General features: G+C 48.4%; 1 protein-coding gene across 1 annotated transcript in view; it reads right to left on the bottom strand.

The window, feature by feature from the left end:
- Positions 1 to 2,147: 2,147 nt before the first annotated feature.
- Positions 2,148 to 22,878, bottom strand: part of CFAP77 (cilia and flagella associated protein 77) — a 59,049-nt gene continuing 38,318 nt past the window's right edge. Inside the window, exons 4-6 of the mRNA XM_074556204.1 lie at positions 13,213 to 13,315; positions 11,776 to 11,871; positions 2,148 to 2,369 (exon numbers count right to left, since the gene is read on the bottom strand). Coding sequence (XP_074412305.1) covers positions 2,301 to 2,369; positions 11,776 to 11,871; positions 13,213 to 13,315 — 268 coding nt within the window. The 3' untranslated portion in view covers positions 2,148 to 2,300. The remainder of the gene's footprint in view (positions 2,370 to 11,775; positions 11,872 to 13,212; positions 13,316 to 22,878) is intronic.

The following is a 22,878-nucleotide window of genomic DNA, read 5'->3' as shown; positions in this document are numbered from 1 at the left end:
TGTGGCAGCTTTGGGAGCTGCTGTCAATCCCACCCTGCTGGGCGCTGCTGGGCTCTCCTGGTTCCTGCCACCGGTGCAGATTTGGCTCTGGGGCCAGGGGCAGGACTGACCCAGGGAAGGTGTTCCCTTCCCTGCAGAGCTCTGACGGTGACTAACAAGGGTTTATCCAGAGATATCTGCACAGCCCGGTGTCCTGGAAGGCTGTGGCAGAGGGAGGAACCGCTCCTGAAGGTTGGCTGGGTGCAGGGTGAGGCCGTGCCCAGCTGGCACAGCGAGGGATGCTCGGGTGACCCAACGAGAGCAGGAGGGACAGGAGGGCTCGGTGGGGCACGGGGGGCACGGGCGGGCGGGAGCAGCCGCTGCAGCGGCCGAGGGAGCCCCGTTACCGGTGGGTGTCACTGCAGGACAAGGAGCGGGGCCGGGATCGCTGCTCGCGGCTCGGACGGGGCAGGGTTGGGACTGGGGGTGCCAGGACAGGGGTGCCCTGCGCTGCCCATCCCAGCAGCGACACCGGGGACATTGGGGCACAATGTCCAGCGTTTCATTGTCAGATCTGTCTCTGAGCTGCGCTGAGAGGTGTTTTCTGAACACACTTTGTTGATTTGTCGGATGATTTTCGGGTTTCTGATCTCTTTGCTGTTTCTGTCCCGACCAGCAGCTCTGCAGGGCTTTGGTTTGGTTCACACCGTTCTGTGCCAGCCCTCCCCAGCCCGGCAGGACTCTCTGGAGGTGTCTCCTTCCCTGAGCACACCCCAGGGATGCTGGGGCTGGCCTGAGAGCTGGATGTGGCTCCCAGCAGGCAGAAGGACAAACCTCGTGCCTGGGTTTCTCATAAACAGTGTCATTTTTAGCAAGACAAGTCATTTAAGGCCCAGCTCCCTCCCTCCCTGGGGAGATGGGAAAGGCCTTTGGTTATAATCCACCTCTGCCAGCTTGGCAAGCCCCGCTGTTATCCTCCTCGTTATTTTAGATGGGTTTTATTTAGAGGCCTGTACTAAAAAGAAACAACATGTAGCAGGGTTTTCCCGGTGTGGAGCAGGTGATTTTGTTCCTCCCTCAGCTCAGGTGTGGGCAGGGTGGAGTTTGTTACAGCTCCTGCCTTATAAAAGGGCAGGTTGAGGTCCAAGCTGGAAATGCTGGAGCAGCTCCTGGGGAGCCTTCATTGTCCTGAGAGGTAAAAAACCCAAACTGCCCTTGTAATTTACTTGTTCTTTCATCTTGAGCAATGCAAGAACTCTTCTCTTTGAGGTTTGGGGTTAAAGGTTTGGCTGGAACTCTGAGGGGCAATGGGCCCTGAGCTCAGTGTGGGTTTTTCCTGTCTTTTGGCTGCTGGTGGCTTTATGTAGGGCTGGGCTAATTCTAGTGCCAATGTATGGGGGGCAAAATCGTGCTGGTACATCCACCTGAGCTCAGGATGCATTTGGGGCTGCCCAGCACAGCAGATGTCACCTCCCAGAGCTCTGGGGTGAACACTCCTGAGCTCTCCAATGCCAATGGGAGAGAGAATATGAAAAGTGGGAGATAATTTGGCTTAAAAAGCTGGTAAGCTCTGAGCTGTAATGGTAGATGTGAGAAGCAGACTGTGTAAGAGATATCAATTATTCCTTTAGTAATAATGGAGATCCACATTTAAATGATGGCACTTTTAACCAGATGGATTCCAAATGTGCTGGTTCCTCTCTCAGCCTGTGGGTTTGGGTGCTGTGATGCTGAGTTGGTGCTGGGAGAGTTTGGGTTTGTTCAGTGAGGGCTTGGAGAGGCTCAGCCCTGGGGGCTCCAGCAGCTGCTGGGGATGAGAGTGGAGCTGCCTGGAGCCACCTTAAAGCAGAGCTTTGCCTGTGCTGAGGCCCAGCTTGGCAGAGCACTCAAAGCAGGTGTTTGAATTCCTTCACACAGGCAATGGCTTTGCTGAATCAGGCACTGATGGGAAGCGTTTTTGGCAAAGAAATGAGGCCTGATGAGACATTACAGATTTGATATCAGCTAGGATATGGCTGCATCCAATCTATTTGTCCAGAGGCAGCAGGGAAGGAGCCTGTCCTGCCTCCCTGTGGGGCTGTGCTGGTGTGAGCACTGAGCACCATCAGGATTGAGCTGTGCACCTGACACAAAGCAATGAACAGGCTCAGACAGAATCGTTCCTCTTATATTTATGATTTATTTGGCTATATCTGCATTAGCATAACTGTAAAACCTGAGAGAAAGTCTATTCCATGTGGAATCCTGGGGTCCAAGGGCTGAGCCCAGCACCATCCTCGTTCTGGGGGCCCTCTGGGGAAGGGGCAGCTCACAGCAGCTCCTCAGTGGGAGGCACTGAGAGCCTTCTGACGGGATTCAGGGTCTGGAAAAGTCCTGAGATGAGGCTTAGCCTATGAGGGAAGGAGCAGAGAGAGGATTGGTTACAGGCAATCCACAGAAAATGGGTTGAAGCACAGACAGGGAGGAGACTGCAGATTGTACAAGGGTTCTGCCTGGCTGGGAGCTCTGTCTCCAGCTGGAGTTAAACACTTAACCTGCTTAAAATGAGGAGTAGCTTTCTGATTGACTTCAGGAGGTTCTTATCCTGCTCTAGCATCAAGCCCCTGTAGTTTTATTGCGGTCTGTTTGTTGTCTGACATTTTCAAAGGCTGCCATGCCCTAAGTTGGGCCCTGAAATAAATAGGAGTTGTTTTCTACAGCACAGGACTTGGGTGCTTCACTGAGGGGCCAGGATGGGCACAGAGCTCCCAGAGAAATCCCTGGTGAGGTCAGGGGACATAAAACCACAGAAGCAGCAGCTGCCCAGGAATCACCTTTGAGTGAGGACAGGGTGAAAAAATGCCCATGCCAACAAACAAAAGGGAATTAATCTGAGGTTAGAAAGGTGCCAGGGCTTTGTGGTGAGCAGTGGGGCTCACACACAGCTCTGAGCAGCAAACCAGCATGGGGATGCTGCAAATGGAGTGTTTTCCATGGGCTCTGCCTGCCCCAGCACAATTCCCTGTGCCACACATCTGCCTGTGTGCCTGTGCTGAGCTGCCTCCCTCTTCCCCCATCCACCCTGCTCAGGCTGGCTGCATGTCAGGCTTTGCATATGTAAAAATACAGAGCAGTCTTTGCCCTGAAAAGCTTGCTAGTGATCTCATTAATCAAGACAAACAAAGCATATTTAGCTATTCCCCCTCTCTGGAGGAAGGCGTTCAGGTACTTAAATATGCATTTGAGTGCCTAACTTCAGACAGCTGTTTCTGGATGTTTTTGCTTCCTCACAAATAGCAGCAGTGACATAACCCCTCTCAGGGAGGGAGAGCTGGGGAAGGCAGAAGCAGGGGGTGAGTGACCCCAGAGAGCTGGCAGGGACAATTCCTGCTCATTCCAACTCCAGCCTGCCATTAAAAGTGCAGCAGTTTTTCCTTTGCAGCTGGGATTTTTTATAAAAACCCAGTGCTTGCAGGTAAGGACAACTGAGCTGCTTCTCTTGAATGTTCCTCTGCCTTCCTGACAGTGCTGGGAGCTGGCACAGGGACATTTCTGCCTGGGATGGGGTGATGCCATAGGAGAGGGAACAGCAGTTAATTCACTCCAATGTAGGTACAAAGCTCCTGGGTGAGAAATGTCCCACTGAGCCACAACTGGCAGTAATTAAAGTGAGCAGAGCCTTGGGAAGTTGTGGGGGATGCCAGCTCCTGCCCTCAGCATGAGTGAGTGGGGAGCACCAGGTGTAGGACAGGGCCAAGTGCTGCTTTAAAAAATGAGAAACCCTCCCAGTCATTAGAGCCCAGATAAGGGTGGCCTTGGGTCAGAGGTCTCTTTATGACAGAGACTGGTGTTGAGCAGTCAATGCCAGTGATGGATCCTCATCTCTGATTCTTCTAATTCATATTTTAAATGATGAACCCAAAGGTAGCTCCTCTAGAGACAGCTGATGATCTTTGCCATTACTCTGCTGCAGTTATGGGTTGTTAATGCCAGGGTTTTGTTTCCTGTCCTGCTGCAGCCAGTCCTCCAATATGGCTTGTAGGAAAAAGCTGAAAGGTTTTCCTTGCAGGATGATGGAGCTGCCATGGGCTCCAGCTGCTGCTCAGGAGCAATGTTTGCTGCTCTTCATTTCATTTATTATTGACAAATGTAAACCTGCAGGACCTTTGCAGCTGGGACGTTGCAATGTCAGTGTTTGCCTCACAGAATTAGAGGGGCAAGAACAATAATTGCCACTCCTAAAACTTCAATATGTATTTGGGGGGTATTATCTTTAGAGTTTCATGGTTATAACAATGTGTTAAATTGGAGTGTACATTAAGGCAGGTGTGTTGAGGGCTGATAAATTGCATGTGAAATGCAGAAGGGCCAAGCTGGTGTAGGGAAGACTATTTTCCCTACAGAGCTCCCCTGATGGCAGCAAACCCCAGAGACTGAGCTGGGTTTTCTTGTTGTGAACACCTTTAGGTGCAAAATAAGCTCAGCTTAAGTGGGGAGTTTTAGTTACAAGATCTGTGTTTAACAGTTTGTGGTGGAAAGGCCTGAAGTAATGAACAGCACCAGGCTCTCCTCGTGGCCTGGAAGGATCCATGGAGACCTGGCTGTCCCTGTTCCTCTCCCAGCACCTGCCTGGCTCTGCCCACCTGCTCCCAGCAGCTCGCAGCTCCCTTGCACCATTTTTCACTCTAACAACAAAGCTGCACCCGGGACTCAGCCTGGTTCCTCCATCATCCATTTGATCGAATCCTTTTAGCGGGTGACAAAACACTTTCCTGTGCTCACTTTACAGGAAACCAATCTCTATTATTTCCTTTTTTTTTTTTCCTTTCCCAAACCCTCCTTCATTTACAGGAATCTAACAAATCTTGGGGCTTTTTTATTTTTTTCTCTCCAAAACAACACCAAACAGTGGATTTTTTTTTCAGGAAAGGCAGGGAGGAGGGAGTAAAACAATACAGAGAGGGGTAGGGTGCACACACTGACGCTCAGAGCGCCGAGCATCCCTGTACAGACAAAATAAAAAATAAAAAATAAAAAAATAAAAAAAACCCACCCCGCGCGCGCGCATCGAGATGCAAATGATTTTTCCGCCAAGCCACCGCTTGTAAAGCTTGACAGAAAATAATGAGAAACACTAAATCTTTTATAAGGTCAACACTCAAGCAGCTGTCAAACAAGAAAAGAATTTAGCGAAAGATCCGCAAAAACTTCCATCGCCTCATTAAATCCAACAGGGCCGGGGCCCGGCGTGGTGAGGAGGCACCGGGGCGCCTCCGTTTTGTGTCAGTAATTTGCGGAGGAGGAAGAGCCAAGACGAAACAGCCAACGCCGAAGGGGCCTTGGGGGAGGCTGGGGAATCGTTAGAGCGCCAGCAGCGGCCCCGGCTCCTAATTGGAAGCATTGGGCATTATCAACGGAGGATTTGCCTCGGCTCCCTGACAGCTCTCTAGGCCTGGAATGATAGCCCACTTGTCAGTGTAAAAGACCATTAAAAACAAACCATTTTGATTTAATTGGAGGCGGTGTGCTGGGGGCCCAGGTGAGGCGCTTCATCAGCCGATGTTGGCTGCTGATGCCTTTTTCCCCCTGTATTGATGGCTTTTTTCTTTTTCTCCCCTCCCTTTCAAAAACTGTCTAGGAAAGAGAAAGAGGTGCTGAAAGATCCTTCACAGCCGCATCCAGAGCGGCTTTCAATAGGGTTGTCAACAAATGCCATGACAAGTTAGAGAAAGGCAGGTACTTTTAAAACAGACGTTATTCTGTCCAAGATGAGCTGTGCTCAGAGGTGAGTGTTGGATTATTAGGGTTACAAATAATGTGGCTTTTTCCTGCCAGGAGCGTGCTTAACTGCCTTAACGAATGGGGTTGATTTTTCTCTCCCCACCTTTCTAAGAACAGAGGGAAATGCAGGACAAGGGAGCCTGGGCTAAATGATCTTTATTTGCTTCAAGCCCAGGAAGGTTTCAAACAGTGCTTGGTGATTTTGGGCTGCTGTATTTAACGTCCTATAGAGATCTGTTTTTTTTTTTTTCCTTCTGGAAAATAATGGCCACAGATATTTGCTGGGGTTCACTGGTCATTTGGTCTGGACAACAGCATGAGGAAAGAAGAATTAATGCACTGGAGCTGTAACCTGGAGTGTGCCCCCCACCTCCCTGGCAGATGTTTCAGGGTCAGACCAGAGCTGGCAGCTTTCACACTGACCTCATGTGCTTGACATCTGAATCCTGACCCTTTTCATGCCAGGCAAGAGGTTTACTTAAAGTTATCTTGATAAATAGTATTTCTGCACAAGTCAGAACAGGGCCGTGAATGAAACCCCAAACCTGTTTAAAAAGCATTTCCATGGAGTTATGCAATGGCAGGTGCTCACTCATAACCCAACAGAGCCCTGCCACAAGCTGTGAGCACCCCAAATTTCTTCCTTCATGGGTGAGAATCTCCAGAAGAGCAATGGGAATTGGCTGCCAACTGTTCCTGGTGCTGCCTTTGGCTACTGGGGCTGGGTTGTAGGTGGAGCCTGCCCTGGAGATGATCTAGGCTGTACAGCTGCACAGGAGGGTGCTGTTTTCCTCTGTTAATCAGGAGACTGTCCAGAGCAATGGAAATGGCACAAGAGTGATGGTCACTGTCTCTGAGGCAAGTGCTGAGCATGGCAGGTAATGGTTTTTACAAAGAGAGGGTCAATTGAGATAAGATATTAGAAGTTTTTTACAATGAGGGTGTTGAAATACTTGGACATGTTGCCCAGAGAGGTGGTGGATGCTCCATCTGTGGAAACATTCAAGGTCAGGTTGGATGGGGCTCTGAGAAACAAAATCTGGTTGAGGACGACCTTGTTCGCTGCAGGGAAACTGGACTAGATGGCCCTTAAATATCCCTTCCAAGCCAAAATATTCTCTGACAGAGGGCAGCACTGGGTGGGATGAGAGGTTAAGTGTCCAGGGCACAAGGGATAGTGGGAAAACCTGGATAATGAAAATGCTTTGCTGAGATTTGAGCAATTGTATTGCTGGAATCTTTGACTGTGGAGGCGAAACAAGAACACCTCCAGAATCTGCAAGGAAATGTAGTGGTGCTGACAGGGGCCAGAGCCTGCAGTTAGCCATGGAGAGGCCGTGGGCCGAGATGTGCAGGGATCATGCTCAGGGCAGCTGGGTCTGTGCTGCCTGTTTGGAGCCCTGCAAGGTGTTGTGGTCTCTGTTTGCATTGTGCCTGCCACAGGCCAGTGATGCTGCTTTGGATTGTCACTGCAGGGCTGGGAGCCACCAGCTCGTGTCACTTGGGCCACTGAACAACCATCAGCTGACACTGATTTTAATTCTTTTTGGTCAGCCCAAGTCCCAGCTGAAGGGAGGATTGATATGGCAGTGTGGTGACAGGAAGCGCTTGAACTCATTGCTTTATTATTTAAGCACTATTTAGGCCTCAGGAGAGGAGTTTCATAGCACTCCAAGTCCCAGAAGTTTCTCTGCCGTCAAACCCAGGAGGACCAATGCTGCACCTGAACAGCCAGCCCTGTGTGCTGTGTGTATCAAACCCAGGTTATTTAAGCAGAATCTTTGGCTTTTCTGACAAGACAACAGCTGCAAGATTACATGAGCTGTGCTTGTCAGTTCAGCTCCATAGACAAAAATAGAGGTAAGGCATTAAAAAAAAATGCAGAACATTTTTGTGTGTACGTGTTAAACCTCAGCTGTTAATTCTGACGAAGGATCAGGCTGCGAGCAGGTATCGGATCCCTGGTGAGAATCAAATTCCGGGAGCCCAGAATTTTTTGCTGCAAACTTTATACAGTGGGGATTCCTCTAATTACTTTCAGTGGAAATTTACCTGACAGAGCTTTCCCAGGTAATGCAAGGCGTACGCAGGAGAGCCGCTCAGCCGTTGACAGAGCCTTTGATTTTGTGCCAGGTTGCAAATTAAGTCTTTTGCCAAGGTACCCGAACACTTGCTCGTCAATTGCTTATCGCTTATTCATATCGCGCACCCGCGCCGCGCGTTTCATCTGCTCGGGGAGGCAGCGAGCAGTGACAAAAGTCTTGTCCAAAGTTGCTGCATTTCCTTTCCTTCCCCTTGCTTGGTCAAGTAAACAAGCCACCTGAGTGTCTGTGTGAGCTGGGATTCTCTAATGAGCAAAGGAAGAACCCTGGTGTGTGTCAGTGACAGGAGGTGCGCGGAGCTGTTTTGACACGTTGGTGAATTCTGTCCTGTGTCGCTGCTTTGTTGCTGCCTGAATCTTTCTTGATTTGATAGAGCCTTGGAAATATATTGGGGGTGGCCACCATTGACTTAGTGGTTTGGATAGTGGCCATCAAATGTTCAGGTGGACGTGGCTGGAGCCTCAGCCTGGCCTGACACAGGTGGAGATGCTGCATTTGGGCAGCAATGTCCTTTCCAGAGTTTGGCTGACACAATTCTGCCTGAGCCAGCAGGTGAGGAGTGACACAGGGACAGGACAAACGTGGGGGACATGAGGCTTGAGAGAATTGGGATTGTTAAGTCTGGAACAGAGAAGGTGTTGGGGTGACCTGAAGGGAACTTCCAGGAAAGATGGGGCAAGACTATTTATAAGAACCTGGAGTGACAGGACAAGGAAGAATGGGTTCAAATTGAAAGAGAGTAGGTTTAGATTAGATGCTAGAAAATATTTTTTCCCTGTGAGGGTGGTGAGGCATTGAAACAGGTTGCCCAGAGAAGCTGTGGCTACCCCATCCCTGGAAGTGTTCCAAACCAGGCTGGATGAAGCTCTGAACGTGGTCCAGTGGGAGATGTCCCTGCTCATGACAAGGGGGTTGGAACAAGATGATTTTCAAGGTCCATCTCCAACCCAAACCATTCCATGATTTATGTCCATGCTGAGTGCCTGAGAGTACAGTCCTCAGGAAGGGTAGTCCCACATCTACAAATAAATTAAATTTTGGGGCACAGTCCCAGCCACGCTGGCAAAACTTAAGCTTTGGAATTGTGTAATGGCAGAGACTGTTTGCCTTGGGGGGTAGCTGAGGAAGAGGAGGGCAGTAGAAGCATCTTGCTGAGGTGAGTAAGGAGTTAACATCTGCTTGGTTTAGTTAAAGAAAATAAATAAAAAGCCACTTCAATGCAGCAACTTTCCCTAATGAACTGCCCATCAGGACAGGACTGGCTCCCTGTGACCTGCTTGCCTTGGTGAGCTGGGCGGCCCAGGAGACCACAGGACAGATCAAGCAGAAGCACCCGGTGTGGGAGAGCCTGTAAATCACCCAGTTAGCTTAACAGTGTGGGCAGTGGGGCTGAAACCTAAATCCAAATGAAAATACAGTCAATTTGTCCATATTTTACTGACTGAATGACTATGTAATGTCATGCAGCTCTGGCAGTGCAGGGAGCAAGTGGATGCAATTAGTGGGGAGGGAAAAGCTCCTTTGTTTTCTTCTCTTCCACTTCTTGGGCAAGGTTTCATGGTGCCAGAGACCGAATGGAAAGCCCAGTTTAAGGACCAGAGGAGATATCCATGCCCACTTTCTGCAGTTCTCTGTAAGGGGTCATGGTGGCAAAAAAAAAATTTGTTCTTGGTGATTTTTATGGGCCTAAAGGAACAAAATCTCATCTTCCTGCTGCCCCTGTTTTGGATTATAACTATTTCAGTGGCTGGGTGTTGCTCCCCTCAGACCCAGAGCAGGCCAGAATGAAAGGTGTTATTCGGATGATGAGGGGACTGAGTGACCAGAAGGATGAGTGGCTTGAGACTATCACACTCCTGCATGTCACTGCCTTGGATCACATAGAAATAAAGTTTAAAGTGATGCTGTGGTCAGGCAATGGAGTCTCTGAATATTCTTGCCCAGGGTCTGGAGTATTTCCCAAGTCATGAGCATCTTCTGCACTGGCCAGAGCAGGACAAAGCCATCAAGGACTGGTAGGAATATGCAGATGGAATCTGCTAACAAGCTTTCTCTGAGGTGATATTTTTGTGGTTGCTTTTCATATTCTTGCACAGTAGGATGAGGTTTTTACATGGATTAGAGGCAGTGTTTTGGTCATTTGTCACCTCAGTAAAGGAGGGACTGACATTGACTTCTGGAGTCCCTGGGTTAAGTCAGTTTGGTTTTCAAAACCATTCCATCATCCCTGTAGAATCCTCCTTTAGAGGAGTAGTTAAAGAACAATTTGGAGACCACCAAATATCTTTGGGAACCCTTAACTTCCTCCAGGTTGTTACTGCTTTTAACTGGGTAAACATTTATGGATGTTCAAGTGGAGTTATTTTCCCATGGAGCAAACCATGCACTGAAGGTCAAGTGAGCAACAAATTCCTTGATCCAAGTTCTAATGTGGGCTGTGCCTGTCAGATCTGTGACTGGGGAAAGGCAAATGAGAAAGGAGGAATGTGGAAAATCTGCAGAGGCTGTACAAAATGAGCTGGATGCTGCTTCTGAGAAGGATGGAAAGGGAGAAGAAGAAAAAGGAAAAAGAGAAGGAAAGATGTGAAGGTTTTGAGAGCTGGGGCAGGAACCCAACCACAGCCATGGATGAAACATAAAGGGAAAGCAGAGAGCAAAACCCAGGCTGAAAAATGAACAGTGATGGAAAGGTCTGGGGTGAGAGGAGCTCTAAAGAGGAGGCTTGCCCCAGGATCTCGTGTGACTCTCACAATCTGTTTAACAGCGATCGGTCATGTTCCCGCGCAGCGGCAGCTCCGAGCTGACAGGCAGTGGGGATAAATGATTACTGACATATGCTAATGGGGCACTCTTAGACAGGACAGGAGAGGAATACATCAAGGTGGTGCAAAGCACATTTCTTGGGCAAAACTCTCCAACTTGTACAAGTAAATTACCTTCAGGAAATCACAGGGCTCCTTCGCTGCTTAAAGTGTGGATAGAAATCAACAGTGTGGCAAAAAAATTAACCCCACCAGAAGACAGGCCAGGACAGAGAGCTGAGAGCTTTTTGCAGTGGTATCTATCAATGCCAAATATGATTTTGGCCATGTAAACTTCCTAAACTTTCACTTTCTAGTGTCTCCTTTCCATTTCACTGGTCCAGCTCTTTCCCCCTCTCTCCTGAAACATCCCCTAGTTCCTCATGAGAAGTTTCCATATCATTTACATCACAAACAAAGCTAATGGAATTCTAACAAGTACCCCAGAGCACAGCAGGTTGCACAGATGAATTCAGGAAGATGTTTAGATCCCATCACTAGAGCAAGAAATCTTCACCTTGGCTCTTATTTGGATCAATTAAAGGAAGTGTCAAGGACATCTCTAACCTGGCCAGAGCTTTTGCTTTGTCTCCGGTTGAACGTTGTCAATCAGGTAGTTTAGAGAGGTACCAAGAGTGAAAGCTTTCTGGAAAACTCTAATCCTGGGGTGGAAAATCTTGTTGTAACATCTGGTGTGGTTTGAATTAGTTATGGTGACAGCTGATGAGATGGCAGGGCCCCAAAATGCAGGTGTGACTGTCCTGCTTGTGTAGGGCACTTGTAGAGCAAAGGCCACCCTGTACTAGCAATGAGATAGAAAAAGATGCTTCTCATCTCAGGAAGCTTGTGAAAGTGAGCAAAAGTTACAAAATGTGTTATTATCTGGGCAACTGCTGCCTCTCTTCCAGGGCTTATGGCTGGGAAAAAATATCCCACCCTGATGTTTAAAAGGGGCTGATGGTTGAACATATTTGGGACCATTTTAAGGTCTGGCTCATGGGGAGCTCTGAGTTAAGAACCTCATTCATTGGGGCATGTGGGCAAGGTTAGAGTGTCCCTGATTTCAATCAGGTGCTTGTAGAGGCTCAGAAAAGTTGTCTTTGGTCAGGGGAGGGGTTCTGGGGGGCCTGTACCTTCTCGAAGCGCCGGAGGTGCCAGAACGATTCCTGCTTCACGGGCAGCGGGTGCGTGCGCAGGAACGAGGTGCGGTTCTCGCGCACCTCGCCCACCTGCAAGCAAACACAAACACGGGCTCAGACTGCTGCTCTGCACATGTCTGCAACCAGAGAGAAACTCCAGAGCCTCAAACTGCTGCTCTGCACGTGTCTGCAACAAAAGAGAAACACCAGCATCTCAAACTCTGCAATTCTCTTATCTGCAACCAAAGGTGAACAAGATGGGCTCAAACTTCTCACTTCTCTTGTCTGCAACCAAAGAGAAACACCGGCACCTCAAACTGCTGCTCTGCACTTGTCTGCAACCAAAAGTGAACAAGAGTGGGCTCAAACTGCTGCACAGACATGCACGTCAGCTCTGTGTCACACAATGCAGTGACACTGGGATGGATGAGGTCAGAAGTTGCTTTGGAGTGATGATCACAATTTCATGATCTGGGGAGTTTTCTATGTCCATGCAGCCAATACTGATAGTTAAAACACATGAGCAGCTGTCAGCTCTCAGTTTCTCTTTACAGAGCATCCCAGGGAGGTGACTGTGCCCTGAACTACAGCAATGGCTCATCTCTAACTGGGAAAGTCCCCTCCAGCACCCCCACCATGGTGAGTTTTCCTGGCTCTCCTGATTAACTTCAGGTCACAGTGCTCAATAATCTCAGTACAAGCCAGTGCAGGTACCTGGATACCCTGGGAATCTGTGTGCTCTGTGGTCCAGGATACAGGTTTGTGTTGCTTAACTCAGTAATTGGTGGCTGCAGGCTTTGGGAGCTTGATGGAGGCAACTTAGTGATTAAAAACATCAGTCATTAATAGATAAAGTAGGGATGAACTTTCCAACGTGCCAGGCTGGTGTATTCATAAAATAGCTGCTAATTAAGGACACTGTATTCCTGCACTTCAACTATAAAGCACAGTTTGTGATGGCAGTAAGCCCATTGAAATTGGTCATTACCATATTAGCCCGACTCTTCTTTGAGCCATTAACTAATAAAACAGTCATTGGCTGCTTTTAAATGATATTACAATGTTGGTTTGTTTAACAGCACAGCCTCACACTCCAACAGCTGCTGTGGGTGCTGCACCAGCCTGACCATGCCAGGCTCAGGGCTGGGGCTGTCCTTTCAGCATTTGCTGCTTGTTCCTTGGTTGTGACCACTGTCCCAGGTAACCTGAGCAGAGCTGATGTCCAAATACAGCCTGGGGAGCTCCTGGCAGGGGGATGCTCATCTTTGTTAGGCTTCATCAGCCTTGTAGCAATCAGGGGGATGTTCTCTCATCTGAGAGCCCTTCCCAGGGCTGGGAGCAGCCCATTTGTCCCTTGTGGGGTAGGACAGTGAGGGTTGTGCTCAGGAATGCTGTGCACATCAGGGGAAAGCATTGCTGGATTATTCCCACCTTTTTCTTCATCATGTGCTGGACTCTGGTCCGAGCTCTCTGCTCCTCCATCCACAGCTCCTTGTATCTGTGTTGCATGAGGTCAAAAAAGGGAGTGGGAGGCCTGGAAAACATTGAAAAGACACCAATTTAATGTTTGCCTCCTTGTCCTGGTTAACATTTCTGCTCCTGGAAAGTGACTGGCGAGAACAGGAATAAAGCCTTGCACTGGGAAAGGATTTCTGCTCCTCAGGAAACCTCAAACGCACAATGATTTCCATGAACACACCACAGCCTGAACATAACTGTGCTAACCTGTGCCAGGGCATTCCACAGAACAGGAACAATTGCAAACCTTTTCCAGGGCAGGTTTCAGCAGCTCTGTCTGAGCCCTGGTGTGCTGGATGAACCATGGGGCACCACAGGCTGCAGCTCAGCTTCGGGCCCTGCTGGAGCTTCAGGAGAGCCTCTCCCAGCTGATACCCAAAGGAGCAGCTCTGGCTGGATTCCCTTCATGGGAAGAACCCCTGGGTGCCAAGTTTTGCTAAAATAGCACTGCTTTTACCACTGAAATCTCTCTGGTGTGATGCACCAAAGGCTGCAAAGTGCAATGATGGATAGGGTGAGAGGAGCAAGTGCTGTCCTCAGCAGTCTGAGCAGGACTAAAAATGGACCCAGTGCAGATGGTCAGGGTCTGCAGCAGAAAGGGGAGCTGAAATGCTGAGCCCTGGTCTGGAGCCTCAGCTGCACAGAGCAGGTGTATTTGCCCCTTGAAAGAGGATTTCAGGGAGCAAGGAGGAGACAGCAGAGGGGAGGAGCTGCACATGACCCAGGTTCTAGAAGAAGCCTAAAAAGGCAGTTACTTGTTGGCCAATGTCCCATTCAGCTGCTCTGAGCTGGCATTAACCTGACCAGCTTGTGGCAAAGCTGCAGCCTGAAATTGTTGAGCTTTGCTCCTTGCAAGTGAGGACACTTCATCAGCCACCACACGGGAGGCAGAGCTGGCAGTGGCAGGGACAGCAAATCAGTAATTGCCATGGCCCTGCTGCTATTCCTCTCCCCCAGAAACAAACACCTGAAGGTGATGAAGGACCAAGCTCAAGTTTTATTGGTCCTTGTCCTTGCACACCTTGCTAAGGAGGGACTTTTCCCATCCTGGCAGCAGCTGATGGCTGTGGGGCTCTCACCTCCAGCTCTGCTCCCACCTGTGGCCTGCAGAGCCCTCAGCTGCAGCTCCCACAGCAGAGCCAGGGCTGCTCCTGCCTGTGCAGACCAACTGTGGGACATTGGGGACTTGGGGGAGCTGCTGGGCCACCAACTCCACCTGTTTGTGCAAAGAGCCCACATGCCACAGAGTGAGCTGGTGCTTTGTGGTTTATGGCAGGAGTGGGTCCAGAACTGACAGCTGCCAGCTTTTAGCAGCCTGGAGAATCCTTGATGATCACCGAGGGCGCCAGCAGCCTGTATGCAAATAGTAACTCTTCTGTTTCTTGTTCCTTCACCCCCGTGGTGACTTTTATTACTTAATTATTGCACACCACATGCTTCAAAACAGCCTAATCTATGGTTGTGTTTTCTAATGATACTGGATGTGCAATCCAGCAATATCCATCCCAAGGGGACATTCATATCAGAGGAGACATCCTTCTGCAGGCCTCCTGTTTCATAGATCACATGCTGCAGGGCTTTTCAAGCCTTTGCTTGCAAATCAGCTCTGCTGCTCCACACCATTATCTGGAGACACCCAGTGCCAAAGGCAATGCTGACATTTACCCTTTGTCCCCTCTTCTTTCCCCTCCTTCCCTTCCAGTTGGGCATTTCATGCTGATCACAGCTGGGCAAAATATTTAAAAGGTTAAAAGGTGTGGCAAACCAGTGGTAAAGTGTGTTATTTATTATCTGTTTGGGTCTCCAGTTTTGTAGTGTGGTGTGAATGTTGGTATTCCTGACACCAGCACATGGTGAGCATGGCTCGTTTGCTGCTGTCCCTCTGCTCTCAGAGGCAGGAGGTTTCCTGGTGTGCAGGATTAGCAGGGAGGGATGCAGAAAAGCACTAAGCCTTTGTGTGCAGTCTTTGATTATTGATTTTGGTTTTTTTTTTTTGAAGTTGAATGTGCTTTCACATCTCTATGGAGGTGACTTTTACCATCTCCAGTGGACCAGCCAGTTGGTGACTGATAGTCCACAGCTGGCTTGTAAGTAAATGCTTGAAAGGACACATTTGGGTTGATGCTCTTCAGAGATCCTTCCCTGCTGTGTGATTAATCACATTTAAGCCCTGATCCAGCAAAGTATAGAATCATGCCTGGAACCATGCACACATGAACTGCCTCTCTGAAATCGCTGGGAATGACTCCTGTGCTAGTTATCCACACAAGCCTGCTGGGGCTGAGGCTTCCTCCGGCTTTTCCTCCTTTGAGAGGAGCTCTGAGACAGTGGGGAAGAGCAGGGGGCATCAGGGAACACCTCTTTAAGGTGACTGCAGAGCTCTCAGCAAGGTGGATTTTCCTTTGTAGGTCAAAGCCTGCTCTCAGCAGAGGGATGGGGAATTGGCCCCGATATTGGCGCTGCCTGGCAGCGTGACAGCTCTGCCTTGCAGCTGGCCTTTGGGAAAATGTCCTTTTGCCCTGGTGTTACTTCAGGACAGGGATCAATGGCTGGTGTGTTCCCTTTCCTTTTGTCACCCTGCCCAGATGTGGCTCCTGAACAGGGAGGGTTTTGCTGTTGCTGTCTGTGGATGCTGCGGGGAGAGCAGGGGAAGGAAGCATCCTCTGGAAATGCTTATTGCACATTAAAACCCATCTCATTCACAGCAACTCAGATCTCCTTGTTTTGGCACAAGCACCCTGCCACAGAAAGGAAAGGCAAAGAAGTTCTGATAGGATGTAACAAATTATTTATAATTGTTGGGGAAAAAAATACTCATCTGCTTCCTTTTATAGTCAAATAGTTGGAGCCACTTCTAATGCTGACATTTCCTAAATATTTTAAAATTTATCTGTGCACATTTTCAAAACTATTATCCCTGAAACAGTTCCTGTCTCTTTAATAGAATCTCTCTAATTTACTTTCAAGAGTCAGGGTACAGACCTATTTTCAACTGAAATGACAAGCACCTGCTAACTTGGTTATACAATGTGGAATTCTAGTCTGCCAGACATCCCCTGGAAAAGAAGCTGCAGCCTCCTAATAGGCTATTTTACTGTAAAAACAGTGTTAAAAAGTATAATAAAGTATTAACAATATTAAAATAAAACAGTGTAGGCCTTAAATGAGCTACAAACTAGTTAAATCTATTCCATTCAATATGAGCCTTCAGTGCTTTGCAGCTGATACCTCAGAGCTGGGATTTATCTAAAATGAAGGCACCAGGGACATGCAAGAGAAATGGTAATTATAATTTGCAAACATTAGGCTGACACTTTTTTTGTGTATGTGTGTATAAATCCTGACAGCTGTGATTTGTGCCAGTGCCAAATAGTGCTCCAGCGTGCAGGCAAGGGCTCACTTTGTGGCAGGCTGTCCTCAGAGCAGCAGCTCATTAAAACTTTGGAGAAGGAGAAGTTGCCGAAAACAGGAAGGCATCAGAACCATCTGAGAGGTTTTTGGTACACGCTTGTTGAAAGGCGTTTGAGAAGAGAGCCTTGGGTCTGACAAACTGGAATTTTAGTACGCCTCCCCGTTCACAGTGGGGCAAAATAATTGGTCATCAGTGACTACTAATTTGGTTTAGTAGCCAGAGGCATTTTTTTTCTTCCCAGAAAATCAATGACAGTGCCGAGGTCTGTTCAACGTGATTCAGCTCAAGACGGGTCCTCATTTAGCTCTTGATGCTTCTTCCACTGGAGACAGCTATTTTGTTAAAATAAAATTAAAATCTATCCATAATACTGAGCTCAGGGAGCCTCGCCCGTCAATGCCATGCTGCTCTTGAGGTTTCAAGGTTGTCAGTCTCCCCTCAAACTTATTTTCAAAGGTTTATACATCAGCTGCAAAAAAAGGTGCTTGGCTAAAGTGGGTGCAAAGGACTTTGCTCAGGAAGGGGGTTTAGACCAGCTTGAAAGGTGCAATCAATTTGATTGCTAAGTTCTGTTGCAAAAGGGTAAAAACTTGACTAGTGAGTGCTTTTTTTTTTTTTTCCTGTATAATTCAAAAGCACGTAAATATTTCAGCACAGAGCTCAGCCCGTGGGGTTTGTGTGTGGCTCTGCAGCCAGGGCAGTGCTGGAGCAGGGAGCAGAGGATGGGTGAAGGCAGTGGCTCTTGGGGCTCTGCTCCAGCCCCAGTGGCAGCTTCCAGGCTGCAGGATCTGGCCCTGCACAGCTGCTCATGCAACAGATCCATCACAGAATGGGATTTGTCCATGCCTGTGACATTAAAATTGTGCTGCTGCACCACTGCCTGTGCTGAAACTTTAACCCTTCCGTGAAAGGTTAATGAGGTTACAGGGGGATTTAGTTCTTGTTGCTGTCCTTCCACCTAAGATGTGCTTTTGCTGCACAGTCAGGATTTGTCTTTGGGGCCTTCAGTCCCCACGGAAGACAGCTACAGGGACACCACTTTTATATTCTATATGCTGGGAAGGATTTGTCCTGTGACAGAAGCGTCCATATAGAATCTCCCAGCAGAACTTCCCACCAGCTCAGGTTGGTTTCTTATAGAACCAGTTCCTTATAGAATGGTTTTAATTTTCTATAGAATTAGGGTTGGAAAAGACCTTCAGGGTCAAGTCCAACGTGTTTCTGACTGGGGAACAGTTTGGTCTTCAGCACCTCTGGACTGTGGGGCTCATTGGGGTAGCCAGAATTAACTTGTTCAGGCTGTGTCTGTAATTCTGTTTGGGGCTCAAATATGGGCAGCAGTGAGGTATTAATGCTCAGGCCCCTCTGCCCTAAAAGGGGACTGAGAACAGAGGGAAATTCAGGTTATGGCTCCCTTGCAGTGCTGCATTGCCTCCTGCCTCCCTGGTTACTGATGGGCTGCAGGTAGCAATCTATCTCCCATTAATTTGTCCGTGTGTAACCCAGCAGGAAGCTGGGGTATGATTACAGCTCTGGCTCCTGTGTGAGAGCCGGCACGGCCCCGGCATCCCCCCGCAAACCGCGGGCTCTGCCTCGCCTTAATTGTTCCCCTTTGGCCCCTGGACCTGTCTCTTCTAACAAGGGCTGCGAGGAGGGCCGAGGTAATTGAAGCACTTAACCACACTCCCCAGCACTGCCTCCTGCAGCTAATTAGGAAACAGGGCCGCTGGGCTCTTCATTATTTCTTTTAATTGTTTGTGGGTTTTGCAGAACAGTGAATGGCAGAAGAGGGATGTGCGGTTAGCGGGCGAATCCTTGACTTTGAAATTTGTATAAAAGGTCACTTACAATTTGTTAAGGCTTTCATAAGGGTGAATTCAATTAGCAGCTGGAAGTCCCTGCACACACGTGTGTGGGTGTGTTTGTGAGGAGAGGGAGATGTGGCAAAATGAGCTGGGTGCGAGTCCAAAGGCTCCTGGTTTTCCTAAACAGCTTGTGGAATATACAGTGAAGTTACAGCCCCCTTACAGCTTTATGCTTCTCTAAATAGGTCCTGGCAATAAACCCATGGAGAGGCCCAAAAGATAATTTTTAAATGATCTCCACTTGTCCTCGCTTTCCATTAACTATTGAAGAAAATAACAAGAGAAAAATTGGTAGAAAACACTCAGGGACCAATTTTTTTTGCAGTCTTTGGGCTGGCAAAACTCTCAGTGTCAATAGTGGGTCTTCCACTCATGTGGCAGCAGCGGGATCTGAGCCTCCAAAGCACTGATTACTCTGAATTTCTGAAGCTTCTTTACAATCCTTGTAATTTGGGTGAGGAAATAACAATATAAATTATTTCACTGCGGGCAGCCAATGAGGCAGTGGCTTCTTCTAAGTGTCAGAGGATCTGTTATTTTGCTCAGAGGGCTCATATGTATAGAACAGTAAAAAGAATAAAATCCATTGTAAACATGCACTTTAAAAGATTTATCAGATGCTCATAGCCGTACTTAGGAGTACACATGGTTACAAGAGCACCAATTTGCTTTACTATTCCCTCCCAGGCCCAATGAGATGTTTGCTTGCACTGGTCCTAAAAGCACATATGGAAACCTGTGTCTGGCACTGAAGACAACAAGCCAGCTCTTACCCATTAAATAACTGGCTTGACAAGCTGGAATTTGTGTGCTAGCATTGATTTTAGGGTTGAAATGCCCTTTGGCTGACTTAATTGAAGATTATTTAGGTTTGTCTTCAACACATTTGTCTACTGTTATCTGCTGTTATCCGCTGAGAAACTCAGGTGTTCTGCCTGGAGGTCCAGATCCATGGCTGAGAGTGAACAATGCTCAGTGTAGCCATCAACAAATGCAAAACATCCAGAGAAAAACCAACAATAAACCGCTACAATGCTGAGCAAAAGAAATCAAAGCACAAGGTCTTCCCCTTGACCTCCATCCCATGCTCGAATCTCTCTGGCTGGGTGGGAACATGACTTTGTTTGAAAGGAAAAGATGTTGATGAGGGCTGAGAAGCTTTGTTTCCACAGAAAGGATTCTGTGACTATTCCCCCCCCCGACCCAGGTTTTCATTGAACAGGCTGAAAAAGCAAAAGTTGGCAAAGAAAAAGGTCCACTTGTAGCCAGAAGTAGCACTAGATGGTAAAAGTTTGGAAGAAATTCTTCAGATGTCTGTAATCAATGGAGATAAACCCACAGACAACAGCCAGTCTGTGTGAGAGTAAATTACTTTCCTATTCAGTGTAAACCAATTGGTGATAAGGGATCTTAATCTGTCCTTCAGATCTTTTCTTTCCCCATCTCTATGGCTGATGTGCAGAACTGAACCTTATCCCAAACCATGACTTGGCTGTTTATTTTCTCTTAAACCATCACCCTGAAGCAATCAGAAATTCTTTCAGCAAGCAAATCACCACTCTGGAGGGGAATCAGCATCCTCATGGTGCACTCCGGGTTTTTTGGAGGGTGTAACAGCTCCTCCTGCCCCAGCAGATGCTGCAGGCACCACCAGCACCAAGGATGGAGCTGGGAGCTCTGTGACCACACAGCCAGGAGAAGAAAACTACTCTTGAAATAGAAATCCTTATCTTAGCAGTGTGAGAATGGTGGCAGAGGCACCAAGAGCCTTTCAGTGTGGGACTGGATAGGATGTGTAATTATCTGAGCTGATGGAGTCCTGTGTTTTTAACTTGGTTGCGTTTCTCTGTCGCCATGAGCCTGACAGTGATTCCACTCACTGTGTTATATTTTTGTAATCTGTTTTGTCAGTCCTCAGGTTTTTTTTTTTTCCTGTAAAACATTTTTTCCCCTAAACTTTAGGATTTTGGTGGCTTTACACTCTCTTTGGCTTCCAGTGATCATAGGTCAGATGCACCCTTGCTGTAATATTCTATTTTATTGCCTGTCCAGTTTTTTCCTTGTGGATTCTTTCTAGTAACACATTATTTCCTTGACATCTTTGCAGCTGGTCTACATCTAGATTAGCTTTCTTTTCACAGCCATATATTAGCAACTTGAAATGTTCTTTAAGTATTTCAAAAATAAATCTATACCTTTCTAAACTTTGTTCTGGCTGTGTGCAAACAGCATGGATATTTTGGGTGGAAAGGCCACTTGCTAAGCAGAGCATGAACATAGAAATCTCTCTTCTCAGGGAAGGTGAAAGATAGGGATGGTTGCAAATGATACCAATTAAAGAGGAGGTACTGGGTAACTGATGCCCTTGGCCAAGTGTAACAGTTTGAAGAAGAGAGATTGCAGTGACCAAACGCTTTGGAGAGGTGAGTTGGCTGCAGGGACATGATGAAAACAGCTGCCAAAGAATTAAGGGCAGTTTTAGGGAATGGGAGGTGGAATAGAGGCACGAGATGAAGACAGAAGGAAAATGGGCTGTAAAATTCAGGAAAGGGACAGTTGAAGAGAAGGCAGGCAGTGGGGAGGGCCCAGCAGGAGCCCTGGGGATGACAGAGTGCCAGGGAAATCCTGCCAGCACACCCAAGGTCAGCCCAACCTCCAGGCCAACTGCCAAGTGCATGGCAGCCCGTGGGAGGCAGGGCTGTGGCCATGCAGCTTTGGAGCAGGTACAGGATGGCAGAGCATGGCTGTGCACCCCTCCTGCCCACGAACAGGTTCTGGGGCACAGCAGGCAGGTTTAGGACGCTCCCTAAGAGGTGACTGGAAGTTTTTCTCTCCTGGCAGGGCTGGGCAATGTGTCCATGCTGAGGGTGCACTCTGCCCTGCTCACTCCTGGGGACAGAACTGGTGCTCAGGGTACCAACTGTGTGCTGGCTTCAAACTCGTTGTGTGACCTTGCACACATCAATAGCATCTAAAATCCAGCTGTAGACAGCAGCCACGTCTTTGTGTTTACTTCTTGTTCCAAAAATGATCCTTTAATGTTGGCTGATTTCAGTGCACAGGGAAGCTCAGCCAGAAAAGGTGGTCAGGAGGATAAATGTAGGTCTGGACACCTATTGAGATTTCCAGATGCAGCTGGAGTGACAGCAGTGAAGATCTTGGAGGTCTTCACAGACCCTTTGTGCCTTTAGGTCTCCAGTACCATCAAACCCCAGCCCGCTCAGTGCCCTGCAGCCTCCTCCTTGTAAAACAAGGTCATTATTGCAGAATATGGGGCTGGACACATCTGAGGGGTTATTTTGAATGAAAAGACCTGGGAGGACAGCAGCCCTCAGCAGCTCTGTAACGATCCACAGAGCATGTGGATGGGATAATCCACAGAGCACGTGGATGGGGTTTAGCTCCTGGAGGGGACTGTCAAAATGGGAATTCTCCTTGGAAGATGAGCCTGTGGAGCTGTGTGTGCTGGGGAGGAGGGCTGGGAGAGCTGAAGCTGAGCCTGCGAGCCCAGTGCCTGCACTCAGGGCCCTCTCTGCAAAGTGTGCTTGCGCAAGGCAGCTCCTGTGGAGCTCAGAGCATGAACTGGGGGAGCCTGGCTGGAGGGTGCCCCACGGGGGAGGCTGGGAGCCCACCCCATCCTCGTTACTGCTGACCTTGGCACGAGCACTGCCTGCTGATGGATCGGCTCTGGAGCTGGACAAGCCCCTGGGGAACCACGGCATTATCTGTTATGTTCCATCAGTGCCTCCCCTGACCCCTCCCAGCTCCAAATGCCACAGGCATCAGGGAAGGAATAAATCTCTGTCTGCTACTGAGAGAGAGAAGGGAGCGAGAGCAGGAAAAAGGAGAGATGAAAAATGTCCTTTTTATGACTCTCACAACAAAGCTGGCCACGTGATTGGTAGCAAACATTACTCTGGGAAAAGGGAGGGAGAGAATAGAAGGGAAAATCAGCAAAAAGCAGCATTGCTTCTCTCCCCTGGAAGGTGCCCAGGGGGAATATAGAGGGGTATGGGTGACCTTTGAAGGTAAATATCCCAGGAAAAGAAAGGAAAGAGGCCTCAAAGCTTCAGAGAGCTTGCTGCAGTGTCTGAGGCTGCCTGCTGAAACACTGCATACACCGTGAGCAGAAAGCAGAGGCACAGGAGATCTGAGTTAGAGCAGCAGCAGGGCCAGGCAGTGATTAACAAGGCACTAATAGCAACCACAGCTTTGGTGCTTGTTTCATTTGGGATGGTACAGGAGAGCTCCAGCCTGTGAGTCTAAGGAGAGCTCCTGACCCTGGTGTCTCCAGGAGAGAGA

Source organism: Zonotrichia albicollis, chromosome 21 (genome assembly GCF_047830755.1).
Source record: "Zonotrichia albicollis isolate bZonAlb1 chromosome 21, bZonAlb1.hap1, whole genome shotgun sequence".
NCBI classification, from domain to species: Eukaryota; Metazoa; Chordata; class Aves; order Passeriformes; family Passerellidae; genus Zonotrichia; species Zonotrichia albicollis.
The sequence above is the reverse complement of the archived record's forward strand: the minus strand, read 5'-3'. Positions and strand labels throughout refer to the sequence as shown.